At 37.5% G+C, this 20,889-nt stretch overlaps 1 protein-coding gene across 1 annotated transcript in view; it reads right to left on the bottom strand.

The window, feature by feature from the left end:
- hmcn1 (hemicentin 1) overlaps positions 1–20,889 on the bottom strand; it is a 538,964-nt gene that overhangs the window by 443,423 nt on the left and 74,652 nt on the right. The window contains exon 4 of the mRNA XM_069942357.1: positions 17,059–17,181. Within this exon, the coding sequence (XP_069798458.1) occupies positions 17,059–17,181 (123 nt within the window). The remainder of the gene's footprint in view (positions 1–17,058; positions 17,182–20,889) is intronic.

Here is a 20,889-nt window from a genome sequence, read left to right as displayed (position 1 = left end):
GAAACTGAACAGACTCAGATATTGCTGCCCAATGGGAATTCACACTATCTACACAGCTGATGCAGCTGTTTGTGAGCTAGACTTGTTTGCAAGACTAATGCACCTGTACAATCAGAGGAGCAGATTAGTCTGACTCCCAAATTTCTTACAGCTGCACATCAACATAAACAGCACCCAGGGTGGACTGGCAATGGGGAGCTGTTAGGAAGTAGATGCCTCTCAAGTTAAGGAAGTGAATATCAACATTCAAAGTTAGCCCAAATATATACAAGATATTCCCTAATATTTCCCAAATCTAAAACTAGATTTGGAACCTGCAGAATTTCTTACTAAATAGGCCGATCAACTTTTCAGCCCACCAAACACCTGACTGCAGAACCTCAGGAAGTTCAGGAAACCTGTGCACCTCATGATATATTGAATTTGCCAACCTACCTCCTGAGGAAATTTGACATGAACTTGTTTCATTCAAGAAAAATGTGGAGTTTGGTGTTTTTAGCACTGGAATATTTTAATACATCAACACTGACAGAAGATTTATCATCCCATTCATTCCCAAATCATCAGGCAAGAAAGCTGAGGTTACATTTTGGAAAAGCAACTTCACCCCAATCTTAGGGCTCAGAAAATAGTCTTAAAACATGTATTGGTTAATTGCATCATATTAATTACTTAATTCCAGCAACAGATTTTTTTTGTCACCTGGCATTCTTATGATCTCATTAATTCCAAGTTACAATTATATTTATTTTTCCATTCATTTTGCCAGAAGAATGAATACAACTTGAATCAAAAGAATATTAAGCTTCTTAATGTGGTAAACAATGTGTTTCAGGGCACTTTCATTATGCATGTACAGTATCTCAGCTCAATACTTCTGCCAATCTAATCAAAGTGACATTTTTTGTCACAAAATATAAACCAATATTGAAGAGTGATATTTTGTTTGGATTCATTCAACACATTTCTTCGATTAAAAGACTGTAGCAACATTTGCTCCCAAAGGTTCTGTTTTGCAATCTTTCCATAACTTCTTCAGGTTTTGTGAAGGAATCTTCATGTGTCAGTAAACACTCAACGTACATGCAATGGAACTTATTAGAAACATCTGTACAATAATTCAAAGCATTGCCCGGAGTGAAAGATTTTTAATGTGTTCTTCTTTGGCTTGGCTTCGCGGACGAAGATTTGTACTGACAGTGAAATGCAGTAAATGGGAGAATAAAGAAAAACAGACAGCAGATTCTGGAGTCCATGACAAATGTTTAATAGTTTCTTTTGCATAAAGAAAGCAACAGATAAATGATACTCTGAGTAGAACCAATATCAACGTTGATTGAATAGACATGGAAAAATGGGATAGCATTAAAATTTCTACTAACCAACAAACATTCCATTGCCTAGTTCATTTCCAAGATTGGAAAGTTAGAGGGTAAGCAGCATTCAGAGCATGGCAACAGGAACTTTTATGAATAGGATGAGCAAACTTTCTCTCCTTGATCTTCAAGCTTGCAAAAGAAGAAAGGTGTGAAAAGGTGTGCAATTGTATGAAAAATAATTGTAATGCTTTCTAATTTCATTCTCATTGGGACTGAGGTTGAAAAGCAGAAAAAAATCTTGAAGTGACTTATGGCAAAAAAAAGAAGAATAATATTCACAAACAGTTTTTGTGGTCTGTACAAGGAAGTGAAAGTTAGAATTGTTTATTCAATGTCAAATCAAGGACAGAAAGTGAAGTAATGCAAGGGAAAGGCAGATTGAAACAAGAGTGTTAAAAAAGGCAGACCAAAAAAAAAACACAGGAATTAAGATCTGAAAGAATTTAAGATTCAAAACTTTTAATATTTGTTTTCTGTAGCAAGAATGTTGTTTGGACTCTATCATATTCTCAAATAACAATATTGATTCACATTAGTGACACTGGATCAAGAGCAACACTCATATGACCATACACTTTAGTGGAAGGAATAAAAAGTGTAGACTATTTTCTAAACCGGCAACAAGTTCAGAAATTGGAGTAGATATTATATACTTTAGAATAGAGATGAAGAGGAATTTCTTCACCCAAAGGATGGTGAATCTATGGAATTCATTGCTGCGGATGGCTGTGGAGGCTAAATTTTAAGATGGAGGTAGATGTTGCTTCCAAATCAAAAATTTAAGGATTTAATTGTAGACTTCAGGAAGAGGAAGGCAGGAGAACACTCCAGTCCTCATTGAGGGTTCAGCAGTGCAGAGGGTTAAGAACTTCAAATTCCTGGGTTTCAACATCTCTAAAGATCTATACTGGACCTTCTTGTTGATAAATCATGAAGGCGGCTCACCAAATGGCCATACTTCATGATGAGATTGAGGAGCTTTTGGCTTTCAAAGATTCTTGCAAATTTCTACAGGCATTCTGACTGGTTGCATCACTGTCTGGTAAGGAGGTACAGGACAAGGAAAGGCTACAAAGAGTTGTGAACTGGGCCAGTACCATTATGGCCATTAGTCTTCACATATATAAGAGGTGCTGCCTCAAGAAAGCAGCTTCTATCATCAAGGACCCTCACCACCCAAACCATGTTCTCTTTTCATTGCTACTATCAGGAAGGAAGTACCAGGAGTCTGAAGAACACCACCCAACAGTAAAAAAAAAGCTTCTTCCACTCCGCTATCAGATTTCTGAATGGATAATGAACCGCAGACCCTACCTCACTTTTTTCTCTCCTTTTGCACAAATTTTTATTTTCTTAAATAATATATTTACAGAAATGTAATTTATAGTCATTTTTGCACAAATGGCATGCAATGGTGCTGCTACAAAACAACAAATTTCATGACGCATGTTCATGACAATAAACCTGATCCTGGAATCAAGGATTATGGGAGAAGGCAGGAGAATAGGGTTGATAAGAACAGTAAATCACCAATGATGGAATGGCAATGCTAACTCAATGGGTCAAATGGCCTGATTCCATCCTGTCTTGTGGTCTAAAATCAGGTAAATAATTCAAAAGAACTCAGCAAAACATAGTGGCTGAGAAGGGAAGAGAAATTAAACATGGGCAAAAGGGAAAGATGAGCAAGAAACAGAAATGAACCCAAGAACAATTTGTAAATGTTCCATAGAAATTAAGAGGAGGTAAGAGGAGGGATGCGAGTCATTTTGCATCAACAATGTGTGAGGCATAGGTGCCGAAACACAAAGAGCACTTTGCATTGGGCTTAAAGTAAATACTGCCAAAACCTTAAAAAGGAAAATAATATCAGTAATGGATAGGAGAAAATTTAATGGGGTGATGCACTAATAAGACTGCCTGTGCTCATGTAAACCAGTCATCTCAATCAGAAAAGACCATCTAAGGTTGGCATGCACAGAATAGATTGCCATTGCCCTCAAAAGCCTCCAAAGAACTGGAAAATGGCTAAAAGCCGATATCCATATTTACAAAGTACCCGCACCTACAGACTGATTTAACCTCACCAATGGGGAAATTATGAGAAATCAAATGGAAAAAAGGCAATGTGGAAAAGTTAAATTATAAAAGGAGAGCCATTGCTAATTTCTAATCAACCTAATCAAACATTTTTTTAATTACTCAATGAAGACAAAGGACTTGCAATTCACATTGCTTATACAGATTTTCAGAAACATTCACAAAGTCCCGTGAGAAAGAGAGTAGCCAGACTGATGGTCATGGAATAAAAATAATAATCCCAGCATAGATTTAAAAAAATAGCAAACACACAGCTGTGGTTAAAAAGTTGTTTTTTTCCAATTGGATGTACAGATGTGATAAACACCTTAGTTAGTTGGAGACTGCTGTTGGAAGCAAGTAAGCTGCCACATTGGATAAACAACTGGTGAACATAATTTAATGCAGAGAAGTATGAAGTGATATGTTTTAGTGGAAATGATAGAGGTGCTGCAGACTAAATGATGTGGAGGTGTAGGAAGATCTTTTCACGCCACCAAGAAGCAATTTATGCCCATCAACAACTTCTGGTGCTTTTGTGCTTAACTGCACAAATCAATTCAGTGGAAGTTGACTTCCAGTTTGTGCATGATAAATGTGATCACTTTCTTTTCCACATCTAAAACATTGGTTCGATAAATTCGATCTCCATCACCTTCGTTTCTGAGGTGTGATATACAATTGATGTAAAAAAAATTATAATGGAATAATCTATATCTTATAATGATAGTATTAGACATAACCTCTTTACATAAATGTTGCCAAATTCCTGTTAATCTGTTATCATGTCTAGATCTTGTTCCCACCTTCCTTTTGAATTAAACAAAACTACTTTAGATGTTTGTTCTTATAACAAAATATACGCAATTGAAATAAATTTTTAGTCATTCCATCAACTATAATTTGCTCCAAATTTGAAAGATTTTTTAAAAACATTTCTGATCCCAATTTATCTCTTAAATAAGCTCTCAACTGAAAATAACAAATGTATTGCAAGGAATATCATATGTAATTATTAATTGATCAAAAGACATCAATCTATCATTCTCAAAACAATCTCTCAGTTTTAAAATTCCTTTACTAGTCCATACATTTTTAAAAAAGTCATCTTTTGAAAAAATTAAAAGGATTAATTAATTGTGTTTTAATGAAAGAAGATTTCCATCAATTTCTAACTTAACTGTATTCTAAATATTAAGCAAGTATTTTTAATATTGGAGTATCTTTTTTTATTCCACATGGTCTTGTTTGAAGGTCAATTCTTTTTGGGTTTCTGTTAGTAAATTTTTGCAATGAATAACTGGAGCAATTTTTGCGTTAAATCCTGAATTATTGTTGTTTGGAAATTTTGAAAGTGTTACTCCTAAATTATTATTGTCAGATTCTCAATTAAAATTTGTTAAGTTAGCTTTAGTAATAGCAAGAAAATGTATTGCTGTAACATGGAAATCTGATGTTTCATTAACATTAGACAGATGGCATGCTGAGATTCAAAGTGGTATTCCTTTAGAAAAAATTACTTACAATTTGAGGTGCAAATATTCCTTATTTCTACAAATTTGTAACTTGTATGCTAGAATTATGAAGTTAAAATTAAATTCATTCTTTTTTTTATTCTGCTGAGCAGTGTAATTTTCCCTGAAAGAATAACAATTTTATGATATTTCTGGGATCATTGAGTGTCATCTAATGCAATCCAAATTAATTACTATGCAGTAATGATATTATACATTCTAATTGGGATTAGATTAGGTTTGGGGGGGGGGGAAAGGGAGTGTTTAGAGGGCTTTTTTAAGATTTTAGTTTTTTTATATATATATTTTTATATACATTTTCAGCACATATTTGTTAACATTGTAATATGGTTACATACTACTGTTTCTAATTATGATCCGAAACATATTGATTAAATAAAATATTCAAAAAAGTGATCACTCCTAACCTTACCTTTTCTTACAGATATCATGACTTTCTATTGTTATTTAAGCCATGTTAAAAAGTTCCAATGCCAATTTCTGGAAAAAAATACACTCAAAAGTTTAAGATAATGCTTGTTTTCTTAAAAGAAGAAAATAGAAATTATTTACATCTTCCACAAGCAAGTGAATGAAAACAATGCTTTGAATTCAAAAGGAAGCATAGGTATCCATGGAGGCTGAGTGATATATAGGGAATTGTTCTTGTCTTTTATAAAGGATAGAGGCACAGGAAGACTTAGAAAACAGCAATGGTATTAGACAAAGTCAAAATGGATTTTTTAGAAGGAAAACCATATTTGACAATCCTACTGGAAGCTTAACTTTTAGAATTTATGTGACAAATAGGGAAGGTGAAAAAAATCAGTAATACTGTGTACTTGGAAGTCTTTGGTCAGGCAGTAGGTGGTCTATGAGCCTTCAAAACAAGAAATTTGAGGATAGAAGGATACCTTCCTACTATATTTTAGGGTTCGGCAAGACTGGACCTGCAGGACCATATGCAGTTTTGGTCTCATTTCTGAAGGATACATTTGCCATAGAGAGCATGTAATGGTACTGATTTATCACACCTTACAAAGAATACACTCACTCATTTCTTTTAACACACCATGAAGTCAACTTTCTTTTATTATTCACTAGATACAACATTGCATTCTTCAACACCACCCAATACTCCTCTGACCTTCTCATTGGCTCACTGACACATAGGTGATCCCGACACTCTCACTTTCCTCCTCCTGATGAAGGTAAGTACGTGACTGTGACAGCCATTTGACCCTCCCAGTCATTCAAGGAGGCAACTGAATGGAACTGTCCTGCTACATAATGGTCCGGAGGGCAAACAGTTCAGCCCAACCTCGTATGATAGTGCAAGACAGGCGATCCAAGGTCCGACTGGCAAGGATGGGACTGGTCCTCTGACTCAGACTGACCCAGAACATGAACCGTCAATATACGCCAGGTTCAACCTCACAAGAATATTTGGGTGGTGGGAGGGGGGCATGGCCTGATGGCAAAGGAAGAAGAAATGTAATTCCATCTTCCCCCAGTTGGACTAACAAATACCCAAATTAAAGAATTTTAAAAAGTCTTGAAAATTTGTTCTGAAGTTGTCTGAATGTTAAAAGATTACAATGGCTGCTAATACAAAGAAATAGAAAGCACAGATTCGGAAGAAACTTCCTTTTAAGAGTACAGAAGAAATGAGGCCGACTTGCCGACTTACCAAGTGGAATCCACGGAATCGATTGGACAGTTACCCAGGCAGCAACATACTCCAGCTCGCCTAAGTATTACCCCAGTGCCTCCACAAGATGGCGCCAGGCTTCCAATTTTTTTCCTCTTATCTTGATGAGCTCATTCGCGACGTCAAGCACACTGTAGAGTTGCCGGAGTCTACAGTGTCTGGCCCGGTGCGCGACACCACTGCAGGTCCCAGCATCACGGAGGCCCGAGGCAGCGCTGTGCATCCTGGATCCGCGATCTTCTTGATAGGATCTGGGCTGTCAGTGAAGTTGGTCGGCAACAAGCTGATCACGTCGGGACTGGGTCTGAAGGTATGCAGACCAGATGTAACAAAATCGTTCGTGGAATTAAAAGAACAGCAAGGGAAAGTTATGGAAGAAGAATCATTGACAGGTACTGCTACTGAATCATTGACAGGTACTGCTACTGAAGTGAGAGAAGTGAGAGAAGGTCGGCCTCAAGGAGAGACTAGTGAAACTACTTTTAATGCTGTTTTCACAATTTTGGAATCTATAGCTCATCAAATGGGTAATATGTCAACACAAATGTCTACTCAGATTGATCATGGATTTATGAACATTAGTGAAAAAATGAATAATATTTGTGAGGAAGTCTCTTCTGTTAAGAAAGATATTTCTGTTGTTAAAGCTGATGTCAATAGATGTTTGAATATGGTGGATACAGTTCAAGACAATTTTAAGAAAATGGAAGGTGCCTTTCAAGTCTGTAGAGAACAAGTGGAACGTAATAAAGAAAAAATAGAAAAAGTGGAAGATTCTTTTGTTGGATGGGAAATTCAGAAGAAGGACTTATTGAAAAAGATAGACTCTTTGGAAAATCAAAGTCATCGGAATAATGTCAAAATAGTGGGAATTCCGGAAGGAATTGAGGGTTCGGATCCAATTTTTAAAAATTAAAATGGATCCCTGAAGCATTGAGATTGGAATTTTTTCCAGAAGGTTTGGAATTAGATAGGGCACATTGAGCTTTGAGAAGTAAACCATACCCGGGCCAACCTCCACAAGCTGTTTTGATTCGTTGTCTATGGTATCAAGACAGGGAAACCATCTTGCGAGTTGCAGTCCAAAATCACATAGATAGCAGTCTCCATTGATGGTACAAGGAAATAAAGTTTTCTTTTATCCGGATTTAAGTCAAGAAATTATTAAAAGGTGTAAAGAATTTAATTCTGCTAAAGAGGTGCTTTGGAGGAAGGGTTACAAATTTTCTTTTAGATACCCTGCGGTTTTGAAGATTTTTTATGGTAATTTCCAATCACAGTTCTTTGAGAGTGATCATGATGCTTTAATTTTTGCCAATTCTTTGCCAGACAGGGCTACTGAAAGGTATTCTTCACCTGATTGAAGATACCTGATAAGAAGAATGGAAATGGGAACGGGAAGGCAAATATGTCAAAGAGTTTGATTGATATTGATGATCTGGAACAAGCCTTGGGACAGAATTCATTGGGGTTGTGAACTGATTTAGACTCATAATTTTGCAAGTTCGGTTGGGGGGGGGGATGGACGTCGTTAAAGCTTTTGGAAGTCATCCACCACCTGTGGGGGCGGGGATTTTATTTCTTTCAACACCCAGTTAAGCAGGGAGTTACTACTTTTATAGTTTCTATTCATTTCTAAAAACCCTTTATTTTTATTTTTGTGTAATCTTTATTCTGTTTAAGTGGGGGGGGTTGAGTGGTTGATTAATTTTGGGGCTATTTGTCAAGGGGAGTTTCATTTTATTTTATTAAGGAGAAGTTTTTTTGTGGATTGATGGAATAGAAGTTTTTTTTTTAAATCTGATAACAATGTCTAGTTTTAATTTTGCAACATTTTAATGTTCTGGGCTTAAACAACCCAATTAAGTGTAAACGTGTTTTAGCTTATATAAAAAAGATGAAAGTGGGCATTGCTTTTTTGCAGGAAACTCATTTAACTGAAAAAGAACATTTAAAATTGAAGAGAGACTGTGTTGGTCATGTAATTTCATCTTCTTTTAACTTGAAAGCACGATGAGTGGCGATTTTGATTCTCAAGAAAATACCATTTGAACTCTAATCTTTGGTGGAAACTTGCGAATTGTTTGCCAAGCCATGGTGCTTGTTGAATGTGTATGCACCTCATGTTGATGATGAACAATTTGTGCCTGAAGCTTTTTTAACTCTGAGTCAAGCTAAAGAAAATATTTTGATTGGGGGAGATTCCAATAGTGTATTAGATCCATTATTGGATAAATCTCCGTAAACTTTAAAAAAATCAAAAGCAGCGGTCCAATTGGTTTCCTTGATAAAAGATTTAAATTTGATAGAGGTTTGGAGAAGATTAAATCCTACTGAGAAAGATTTTTCATTTTATTCTCCGCGTCATGATTCATTTTCAAGGATTGATTTATTTTTGGCATCAGCACATTTGCAATCTCATTTCATTCAAGCTGAATATGAGTAGAATAATTTCCGACAATTCATTGTTATTTATTTCTTGGGTTGGGCTGGAAGTTACTCAATCATCTTTTCAGTGGAGGTTTAATGCAATGTTATTGGGAGAAGAGGAAAAAAAAATTGAATTTGTAAAATTCATTAGGGATCAAATTGCTTCTTTTCTGGATTTGAATAGGAATATAGTTCAGAGTAATTTTACTTTATAGGACGCTTTGAAGGCATTTTTACGTGGTCAAATTATTAGTTATGCCTCAAAAGAAGAAATTTTTGCCAGAGAGTCAGTTATTGGAAAATCAGAGCTGATTTGGAAAAAGAATTTCAGAGGAATTTCAGGGAAAGGCAGTTTTGACTAAATTGAAGCTACGATATAATACACTACAAACATATCAGTATGAATGTTTGATTCAAAGATCTAAGCAACATTATTATGAGTTGAGGGATAGAGCCCATAAAGTTTTAGCGTGGCAAATGAAAACAGAACAAGCATCGAGAACTATTAACGCTCTGAGGAAAGATAGTTCAGTTACTTTTAAACCTCAGGAAATTAACAAGCAATTTTTATCATTTTATCAGAAATTATATACTTCTGAGGGAGTTCGAGATGATGGTTCCATTGAATCTTTTTTGTCAGATTTAAACTTGCCAATATTAGGGGAAGATAATGTGAGGAAACTGGACTCTCCTTTTACGGATTTAGAAATAAAGGATATTATTCAACAAATGCCTAACGGGAAGTTTCCAGGAGATGATGGGTTTACTGTTGAATTTTATAAAGTTTTTTTATGATGACCTGTCTTCTCAATTTATGGATGTCCTTCAGCAGGTAACTCAAGAACAAGCTTTACCAGATTTGTGTTTGAGTGCAATAATAATGGTTATACCAAAAAAAGACAGAGACCCTTTGAATGTAGCTTCCTATCGGCCAATTTTTTTATTAAATGCAGATTATGACCAATGCCTGAAGAGGGCGCACAAAATCAGTGAACCGGTGCGGACTCGAAAGGCCAACATGGCCTGTTTCCGCTCCGTAAATGGTTATATGGTTATATGGTTATTAGTGAAATTATTGGCAAATAGACTTGCTAAGTATTTACCACAATTGGTACATGCTGATCAGGCTGGTTTCATTAAAAATAGGTACGCATCTGACAATATTCTTAGAGTGATTTCGCTGATCAATGCTTCACGTCAGCAACCGAACCTAGATGCTGAAAAAGCTTTTGATCGAGTCAAATGGAATTTTTTATTTAAAGTCCTGGAGAAATACAAGTTTGGACCCTTTTTTATTGGTTGGGTGTAGTCAAACCTCTTCCTTTTTTAAATTATCGCGTTCAACTCATCAAGGTTGTCCCTTTTCGCCAGCTCTATTTGCATTGGTCATCAAACCGTTAGAACAAGCTATTAGGCAAAATGAGAATATTAGAGATACAAGGATAGCGACGATGAATATAAGATTAATCTATTTGCTGATGATGTTTTGATATATTTAACTAATCCAGAATGATCTTTAATTTACTTGCAAGAATGTTTAGAACAATATGGTAAATTGGCAGGATATAAAGTGAATTGGGATTAAAGTGAAATATTACCATTTTTCAAGGCAAATTACAATCAGTGTAGACAAATTACTAATTATCAATTGGACTGATAAAATTAAGTATTTAGGTATAATGATTGATGTAAATGTCCAATCATTGTATAATTTAAATTATGTACCGTTAATGAGAAAGATCAAAGCTGATTTGATTAAGTGGAAGGATCTACCTTTATCATTAATAGGCCGAGTAAATTGTATTATGAATATTTTTCTGCAAATTCAGTATCTTTTTCAGTCGATTCCTTGTTTACTTCCAAAAAATTTTTTCAGGATTTAAATAAAGTACTACGAGAATTTTTAGGGAAGGGAAAATTAGCTAGAGTAGCAATACATAAATTGACTTGGAAATATGCTTTGGGAGGTTTACAATGACCTCATTTTCAAAATTATTATGGAGCAGCTCAATTAAGATTTATTAACCATATGCTAGATGTTTTATATCCCCCTAGTTGGGCTAGGATAGAATTGGCTGGTATTTCTGAACCTTATTTACATCAATTTATATTTAAGTGGAATTCTGTTTTATTACAGAGATATAATGTACCGATTTTAAACCATCTGTTAGAGATTTGGACTAAAAGGAATTTATTGATAGATACGAAAGGTAAAATATCGGTTCAAGCTCCAATATATCAAAATAAATTGATTCCTTTTTCATTGATTTTTAAGGGAATGGCAGATTAAAGGAATAAAGTCATTGGAGGATTGTTTTGAAGAGGGTAAATTTTTATCGTTTAATCAACTTAGAGAGAAATTTGGAATTCCAGTTAATTCTTTGTTTGTGTATTATCAAATTAGAGCGTTAGTGAAAGATAATTTTGGAAGAGAAATGAAAATTCCTAAGTTAATGAAATTTGAGTTTATGATTTCTCATTCATTAAATAAGGGTTTTATTTCTGAGATGTATGCGTTGTTGCAAGACACTATGGATAAAATAAATTTAGATAAATCTAGGATTAAATGGGAACATGATTTAATTTGTGATATTAATCAGGCCAATTGGGAGACTATGTATTTTGATGGTGTGACTAAATTGCTTAATGTAAGATATAGTATGATTAATTATAATTTTTTGCACCAGTTATATCTAACACCTGAGAAATTGAAAAAATATGTATTTAGTAATTCAGAGTTGTATTTTAGATGTGGATTATGTGTAGGAACATTTTTACATTCAGTTGGGTTTTGTGATAAGGTTCAATCATTTTGGCATAAAATTAGAGAATTTCTTCAAAAATTGTATAAGATCCAATTTTTGTTCGATCCAAAAAAAATTTGTTGGGTTGTACTGCCCCATTTATGGATTTGGGGTTAGATAAGTTTTAGACAGCTTTTCTTCCTTTAGCATTGGCTGTAGCACGTAAATGTGTTGCGATTTCATGGAAAGACGAGGTTGAGATAAATGTAAATCATTGGTGTAATGAGTTGAGGTCCTGTATTTATATGGAGAAAATAACATACAACTTGCATGATAATTACAATTTTTTTTGTTAAGATGTGGTGATCTTATTTGAATTGTGTAAATGTAGTGATATCTTAAATTGTTGTATGTGTTTCTTTTATTTCCTTAATGCTTCCCTTGTGGAGTTTGCCGAGGGTGGGGGGAGGGGGTGGGCTAGTTGTAGTTTTCGTTTTTATATTACGGACTTGGTGCAAGGGTACCACCAAATTGCACCCTGGCAACATCCCCAGGATGGCCATCATCACCCCATTCGGGCTGCTTGAATTCCTGAGGATGCTATTCTGGCTCAGGAACACGGCACAGACCTTCCAGCGACTGATGGACACAATGGGCTGAGACCTGGACAGCACCTTCATCTACTTAGATGATATCCTGGTGGCAAGCGCAGAATGTGGCAGGAACATCTACACACCTCCGAAGCCTCTACTGTCGCCTATGTGAGTTCGGCCTTACTATCAACCTGGCTAAATGCCAGTTCGGGCTGAGCACGATCGACTTCCTGGGCCACAGAATTACCAAATGCGGGGCCACACCACTACCCAGTAAGGTGGAGGCTATCTGCAACTTCCCGAGGACCAGTACAACCAAAGGACTGCAGGAATTCGTGGAGATGGTCAACTTTTAATTGCAGATTCATCCCCGTAGTGGCTCGAATCATGCACCCACTCTTTACCTGATGACCAGCAAGGTGAAGGACTTGACCTGGGACGACTCTGTACGAGCATTCACTCCTGGCCCACCCTAGGTCAGACACACCCACAGCCCTCACGGTCCATGGCTCAGGAACAACGATTGGTGGAGTTCTTGAGCAGCAGACAGAAGGTAGTTGGAGTCCATTGGCTTTCTTCAACAAACATCTGCAGTCCCCTGAGCGAAAGTACAGTGCTTTCAACAGAGAGCTACTGGCACTGTACTTAGCCATCCGCCACTCCCAATACTTCCTAGAGGGAAGGGTTTTCACAGACCACAAGGCATTGACGTTCACCCTGGCTAAGATCTCCGGCTCCTGGACAGTCTGCCAGCAAAGACACTTGTCTTGCATCTCGGAGTACACCACCAATGTAAAGCACATCTCGAGAAAAGACAGCGTGGTCGTGGACGCCTTGTCGAGAGAGAGCATCTACTCACTGGTGAATGGACTGGATTTCGTGGCATTGGCGGAGACACAACACCAGGACGACGAGATTCCTCAGTACAGAACCGCCGTCACAGAGCTGCAACTTCAGGACATCCCAGTCGGCACAGGTAACACTACCCTCCTATACGACTTGGCCACCGGGCAAGTGCGATCTTTCGTCCCAACAGCATGGAGGCGAAGTGTTTTCGACTCCATCCACAGGCTGCCACACCCATCAATCAGGACCACACGTTTGCGGAAACAAGTCAGCGGGTGGGCTAAGATGTGCACGCAGTGCAAAACAGCCAAGGTACAGTGGTACACCAAGGTCCCCCCGCAGTCTTTTGAGCCAAAAGAAACATTTTATGGTGGATTCTCTTTACTTGCACTGTAGTGTAATGTAAAATTCCATTGTTTTAAACCTGACGTAATATAGTGAACAATATGAAAGCAGCCAATATTTTAAGGTTTGAAGGAAAGGCAAAACAAATTACGAAGTGAGCCAATTTTTGAGTTTTAAAAAGTCTGTATCCAAAGAAGAAAAACAGGGTAAAGGAAGTTCATGCAGATGGCCTAGTTTGCCTCAATTTCAAACAAATTATAAAGGAATAGGTACCTCTAATTCATTCCATTTTCTGGAATCTTGCAATACCAACATTTCATATTGCCAATTATACTTGAGAATATGGAGGGGGGGGGCGGGTGTGTTCATTCATGAATGTCGGCTTTGGATGGGCGAGTCCTACCTACAGCCAGCAGGACCTTCTAAACCTGCAGAGTCAGTGCAGCGGGGCCACATTGAGTGAGTTTCTGCGCTCTTGCAACAGGCTGGCCAGGAAATCGGGCCAGTAGTGGACCATCATCGGGTCGGGCAGAACTTGGAGGTGTAGGTATAGGAAGCAGAAGCGGGAACGTCAGTCTAGAGTGCATGACAGGCTTAAGAGACAGCCATTTAGACCACCACTACCCAGCATTTGTCTTGTGAATGCCAGATCCACTACCAACAAAATGAACGAATTTAAACTGCAGATCTCCGAATAGACTCCTTGATGACTGTGGTATTATGCTGATAACAGAGACATGGCTACATCCAATTATCCCAGACATTGCAATTGAACTAATAGGCTGGACAGTGTTTTGCTGGGACAGAAATAAGGACTCTGGTAAAAGCAAAAGAGGAGGGTTATGCATGTATGTGCTCAACAACTATAGAAATCATAGACAGTCATTGTTCTCCAGATGTGGAGTACTTGGCAGTCAAATGCAGACCTATTTACCTCCCATGGGAGCTTACTATTGTTAGTTACAGCTGCATATATTCCACCGGATGCTAATGTGAACACAACTTTGGTTTCCTTCTCAAAGCTACTAACTTAAAACAGAGCAAACACCCTGAAGCAGCTCACATCATTGCAGGAGACTTCAATCATGTGGATTTGAAGTCAATCCTCCCAACATTTGAACAGCATGTCACCTGTGTGACGGGGGGAAGGGGGGGAATAGGACTCTTGATAAAGTCTATGCACATATCAAGAAAGGCTTCAGGTCAATTTCATTACCAAGTTTAGGACGGTCTGACCACCTTTCCATACTTATAATTCCGGCATACATTCCCCTTAGCAGAAGGGCTCCACCCACTGTAAAGATGGTTAGGACATGGCTGGAAGGAGCTTCCTTGCTTTGAATGGACCAACTGGGACATCTTTGGAAGTCAGGATTTGGAGGAGTATACAGCTACTGTACTCGGATATATAAAGAACAGTGTTGACAATGTCACCGTCGACAAACAGATCAGGGTGTATAATAATCAGAAGCCCTTGATGACCAGGGAGGTCAAAATTCTCTCAGGGGCCGTAATATCACTTTCAGATTCTGGTGATAGTGCACTGTATAGTGCGGCTAGAGCCAACTTGAGGAGAAGTATCAGGGATGCTAAAGCAGTCTATAGGAGGAGGATTGAGGACTTCTTTAACAATAATGAACTGTGGCAAATGTGGCAGGGCATCCAGCACTTCACCAATTATAAAAACAACAACAGTGTGACCGTTGATGGTGATGTTAGGCTGGCCGAGGATCTCAATAATTTCTTCACTCAAATCGAGGTGGAACCAGAATAGATGGACACAACACACTCACTGGCCCATAACAGTAATGTCCTCACTGTGCAAGAACATGAGGTGAGACTGATGCTTAGAGCGGTGAACCTAAGGAAAGCCACTGTCCCCAATGGCATGTCAGGCAGGGTGTTGAAGGAGTGTGTGAACTATTTCTCAAAGGTCTTCATGAGGATTTTCAACAGGTCCCTGTCAAAATCTATCATCTCGCCAAGGCCTAAAGGCTGCTACAATTATTCCACTGCCTAAGAAAGTGGTTATCAAGGGCCTCAACGACTATCCTCCAGTCGCTTTAACACCAGTTATTACGAAGTGCTTCAAGAGGCTGGTTTTGCAGCACATTAAAGCCAGTGTCCCACCCACCTTCAATCTCAACCAGTGGCTAATAGGTGTACTGTGGATGCTATTGCCACTGTTCTTCACTTAGCATTGACCCACTTAGAACAACAGGGATGCTACGTGAAGATGCTTTTCATAGACTTTAGTTCTGCTTTTAATTGTTATTCCAGGCAGACTGGTAAACTCACCAACTTAGGATTTTCCAGATCTATTTGTCTATGGATCAAGGTCTTTTTAACAAAATGTTCCCAAACTGTAAAAATAGGCACTCGTTATTCCCCTACTCGCAGACTTAACACTGGTTCCCCACAGGGCTGTGAGTTAAGCCTAATGTTGTATTCTCTTTATACCTACGACTGTGTCTCCATGTATCCCTCTAACAACATCATACAATTTGCGGATGAAATGACTGTGGTTGGGCTAATTTCAAGGGGCGACAAGTCAGCCTATAAGGACAAAGTCCACAGACTGTCAGTGCGGTGCTCAGAAAATAATTTAGTATTGAATTCCTTGAAGATGAAAGAGCTCATAATGGATTTCAGGAGGAACAGTATGGCCCCAGTTCCATTGTATATTAATGGGGATTGTGTGGAACGTATTTGACTGAGGATCTTTCTTGGACTATTAATGCCAGCGCTATAATCAAGGAGGCATATCAACCATCTCCAGTTCCAGACATCCTTAGGAAAATCAATCTACAGGAGAAGTTATTGAATTCCTTCTATCTCTGCTCTATTGAAAGCATGCTGGCATACTGCACTCCCGCGTGGTTTGCCAGGTGTAGAGCAGCAGACAAGAGGGATCTTCAGAAGGTTATCAATACTGCCCAGAAGATCACTGGATGCTCCTTGCTCTCTTTGTTGGATTTATTTCGATCTTGCAATATTGGGAAGGCAGCCAATATCCTTAAGGACTCTACTCACCTGCGCCATCATTGGTTTGACTTGATTAAATCACGGATGAACCGACTCAAGAACAGGTTCTATCCCAGAACCATTCAAGAATTAAACTCTGCCAATTAATGTATTTCCTTGCATTGTTTTAATGCTATTGTTCTTTGTTTTTATTGTTTTTATCTGCTCACGTATGTTGTATTTGTAAGTACCGCAGGTTGCACTTTTTAATTTTGTGTTTTCTTTCACAGCAACAATAAAGTACTTACTTTCTTATTTAGATTCCTTCTTAAAATCAACCTAAAATTTTGCCACATTTAATTAGTTGATCCCTGGAGAAAAAAACATTTGAAAAGGTTCTTTATTAACCAAAACAACCCTGCCCGGCTACAGCATGCTTATTTCCAACTTTACCTCATTCACTTGTTTCTTGTCAAGATGGAAGACCTGGCCAGAACTCGTGGAAGCAATTTCTTCATACACCTTATAGCCAATGTGACTTCGATCATCGCAGTCCCCAGTAAGAACAAATACAACCTGAGGAATAAAAAATACAAATTCAAATCAAACCATAACTTTCTTTATATCAATTCCAAACTTTTTCTTCACTGCTATTGAACAAGATGATGATTTATTGCAATACCTGAAAGAGCTGATTGAACAGGTATTAAGATTCTTTCTACTTTTTATTTTTTGTTATTCCTTTCTATCGCAAACAAGATATTAAAATTAAATCAGTGAGCCGGTTTCTCAGAATGCTTTAGACATCTTGAAATTATCCACAGATACACAAATTCAACATTCTCAGCAACAGGAAAATTCCATCTCACAATATTCTTCCTTTACTTCTTGCCAAAACACAATGGCTCAACCCCAAGTTTGTGATATGAAAGGCAAAGGTGATATGAGAGTCCAGACAACATACTTGTCTTCATGGGATACCTGCAGTTACTCAGCTGCCTGACTTGGATATTTTCATCAGTCCTCAAGTAGCAAATGAATAATATAGTACTTTCTTTATCAAGACTATCGTATCAATGCTACACAAACTTTGTTCTTACTGGGAGGAAGACAGAGCAACTTTAAACAATATTTTCTAATTGCAGATTAATCTGAAAAGTTAATTCTCCATAAATGCTAAATTATCTGAATATTTCCAAAATATTCAAGTTTAATTCCCTACTTAAAGCTTTCATTCAATTTTGCATTTTAAATACCTTTTCAATTTAAAAAAATACATCAAGTGCATTTATTGTATTTTAACCGCTGAATGTTACTAATTACAGTACCACCAAAAGGTATAATCGTGAATTTGACACGGGTTAGAACTGAGCACCAAATTAACATCTTTTTTTGTCTCATATGACTGAAGGAACAAAGAGCTGTTGAGTGATTTACTGACACACAAATGACAACTGGTTTCTAGTTTAGCTTTTCAACAAAAGAATAATACAAATGTATTGCACAAAAGGAAACTAGACACCCATTATTTCCATTCCTGTCAAAGGAGAGCATTTCAGGTTAATTCCAATTCCCAACTGACTCTGTCTCTACCATTAAAAAAATAAGCACATCTAAGTGCATCTTTAGTTTTAATGTGCAACGATGGTTTGCCCACTTTTCAGGTAGTGAGTTTCAGATTCTCTCTCTAGCTTTAAAAAGCACATTCTATCCCTAACCATTTACCAATGTTTTATCATTAAAATGATAAACCCTGGGTTTTTTTTGTCCTCTTAGCCAAGATCCTTCTTGGCCAAAGTAAGCTTCTGTTAAAACTTCACTGAATCTTTTCAGAGGGTCATCTTATTCAAGCATGCTTGTTTTTTTTCTGCAATCTTGGCAATTCTATTTAATGAATCTACCTTTAATGCACAAACAACTGTCCAAAATCTATGCACTATATCCCAACTATGATCTAGCAAGTGTAGCATCATCTCCCTGTTTTTCTGTTCAATGCCTCAACTGTCCCACTTCGCTCTGGTCCTCCAAATTTATTGCCCTCTTCCACTACAATGCAATCCCTTGCCTTTTTTTCCTCTCCCAAATGTATTATTCCATATTTCTGTGGAATGAATTGTACTGGACATGTTTCCATCCTCCTCACCAGCTCATTTTCTTTACAATTACTCCTCAAATCCCATGCTGTCTATCAGGAGTTTGTAAGTTCTTCCCACGTCTGTGTGGGTTTCTTCCGGGTGCTCCAATTTCCTCCCACTGTTCAAAACTTACCGGGAGTTGTAGGTCCATTGGCAACATGGGCCGAAAGGGCCTGTTACCGTGCTATGTGCCTTATATCTAAATTTTTTTTTAAATTAAATTTAAAACATGCAAGTACTGAGTCATGTAGAAAACAGTGAAGACTGCCTTCCAGATACTTAAAAACTCCATGGTTGTTGCCACTTTGTTAACTTTACATCCACTGGATCCTGTGGGATTTTACTTTCTTAATCAATTTGTCTTGTGGTGCATGAGCAAAATCTTTCATATAAATATTGTCCCTCAATTTTTTCCATTCATTTTCCCAGGGAAGAACCAGGTTGTCAAGCCTGTAATTTCTTGATTACTGTATAGCTTCAATTTTTTTTTTGACAATATCACATGTCAGCAGATTCTAGTTCCTGATCCATGATACAGAGAACAGTTAGTTATTTATTGCAAGTGGGATGACTGAACAATTGTCCAACTGACGATACATTTTTGAAAATTACTGGAATTTGATTTGCTCAATTCCGAATAATTATACAAATCATCACACTTGTGCAGATCACTTGTAAATCAATCTGACATTAGATTTGCAATTTCTTGGGTTCTAACTTGAGATTAAGTAATTATTTTTTTCCTGAATCTGAGCATCAATGACGATGGCAAACAAAAATCTCTTAATCCCCTTAATACTGCAACTTCAGGTTCAACCAATGAAAAGGAATTCATGACCCAATTACTTTTATCTACAATCATCTTGATTTTGGGCTACTGAATGACATTTCTTGGCAGACAGATTTAGTTTGCAGCTCAACTCTACTTTAATACTGAAAGGTAGAAGATCCAGTGATAATTGGGGGAAATCAAAGTTTGAGAGGATGAGCAAATTTAAGTTCTTGGGCATCACTATCTCAGAGGATCTTTCCTGGACTCAACACACTAATTGCATTGTGAAGAAAGCACATCAGCGCCTCTACTTCCTCAGAGTTTGGAGCTTGGTATGACATCTGAAACCCTGGCAAATTTCTACAGATACGTGGTGGAAAGTGTGCTGACTAGTTGTATCACGGTCTGGTATGGGGACACCAATACTCCAGAGTGTAAAACTCTCCAAAAGGTAGTGGACTCAGCCAAGAACATCACAGGCAAAACCCTCCCCACCATTGCGAACATCTACAGGGAACACCACCATCAGAGAGCAGCACCAATCATTAAGGATCCACACCACCCAGCACAAGCTCTGTTCTCATTGCTACCAACAGGAAAGAGGTAGAGATGCAGCAAGACTCACACCATGAGGTTCATGAACAGCTGCTACCCCTCCACCATCAGACTCCCCAACAACAAACTCAATCAGAGATTCATTTAAGGACTCTTACTTTTGCAATTTATTGATTTTTTTTAAATTCTCTATATTGCAGAGTTTGTTTACATTTCTTTATCTGTTTACATGTGCAGAGTTTTTTTTTTGCATTATCAATAAGTGGCAATTCTGCCTCGTCTGCAGGATAAAGGATCTCAGGATTGCTTGAGATGTCATATACATACTCTGACAATAAATCTGAATCTGAATCTCTCAACTGATTCAATTCAGTAATATAGTCTGGATCTTGCATTAACCATTTCTGCTTCCTGAATAAACTCAGCTTTGCTTTGGCTCACTCAATTACATAGAAGCCTCCTAAGATCAAAAGCTTGGCTATTAAGGTAGGCTAGCTGTAAACAAACCTTGAACTGAATGATGGAGCAATAACAATCGAAAACAACTGATGATAATAGACATGAATTGTTTTTGCCCCTGCTGGCCACATCAACAATAAATGAAATAAAAGATGATGTTTGAATATTCCAGTGGAGAACCAAGATTTTCTTCAGAAGTGGAATTTTACCATTTTTGACTGTGAACGGAGAACCATGCTGTACACGTGACTTTGGTGAATAAATTATTCCAACATTGACAAAAATAACCTTTACATTTGCAGTCCTTGAACATCCCAATTCATGATGGCAAAAAAATGGAAAAATGACTCAACTTCAGTACAA

Source organism: Narcine bancroftii, chromosome 5, assembly GCF_036971445.1.
Source record: "Narcine bancroftii isolate sNarBan1 chromosome 5, sNarBan1.hap1, whole genome shotgun sequence".
NCBI lineage: Eukaryota > Metazoa > Chordata > Chondrichthyes > Torpediniformes > Narcinidae > Narcine > Narcine bancroftii.
The sequence above is the reverse complement of the archived record's forward strand: the minus strand, read 5'-3'. Positions and strand labels throughout refer to the sequence as shown.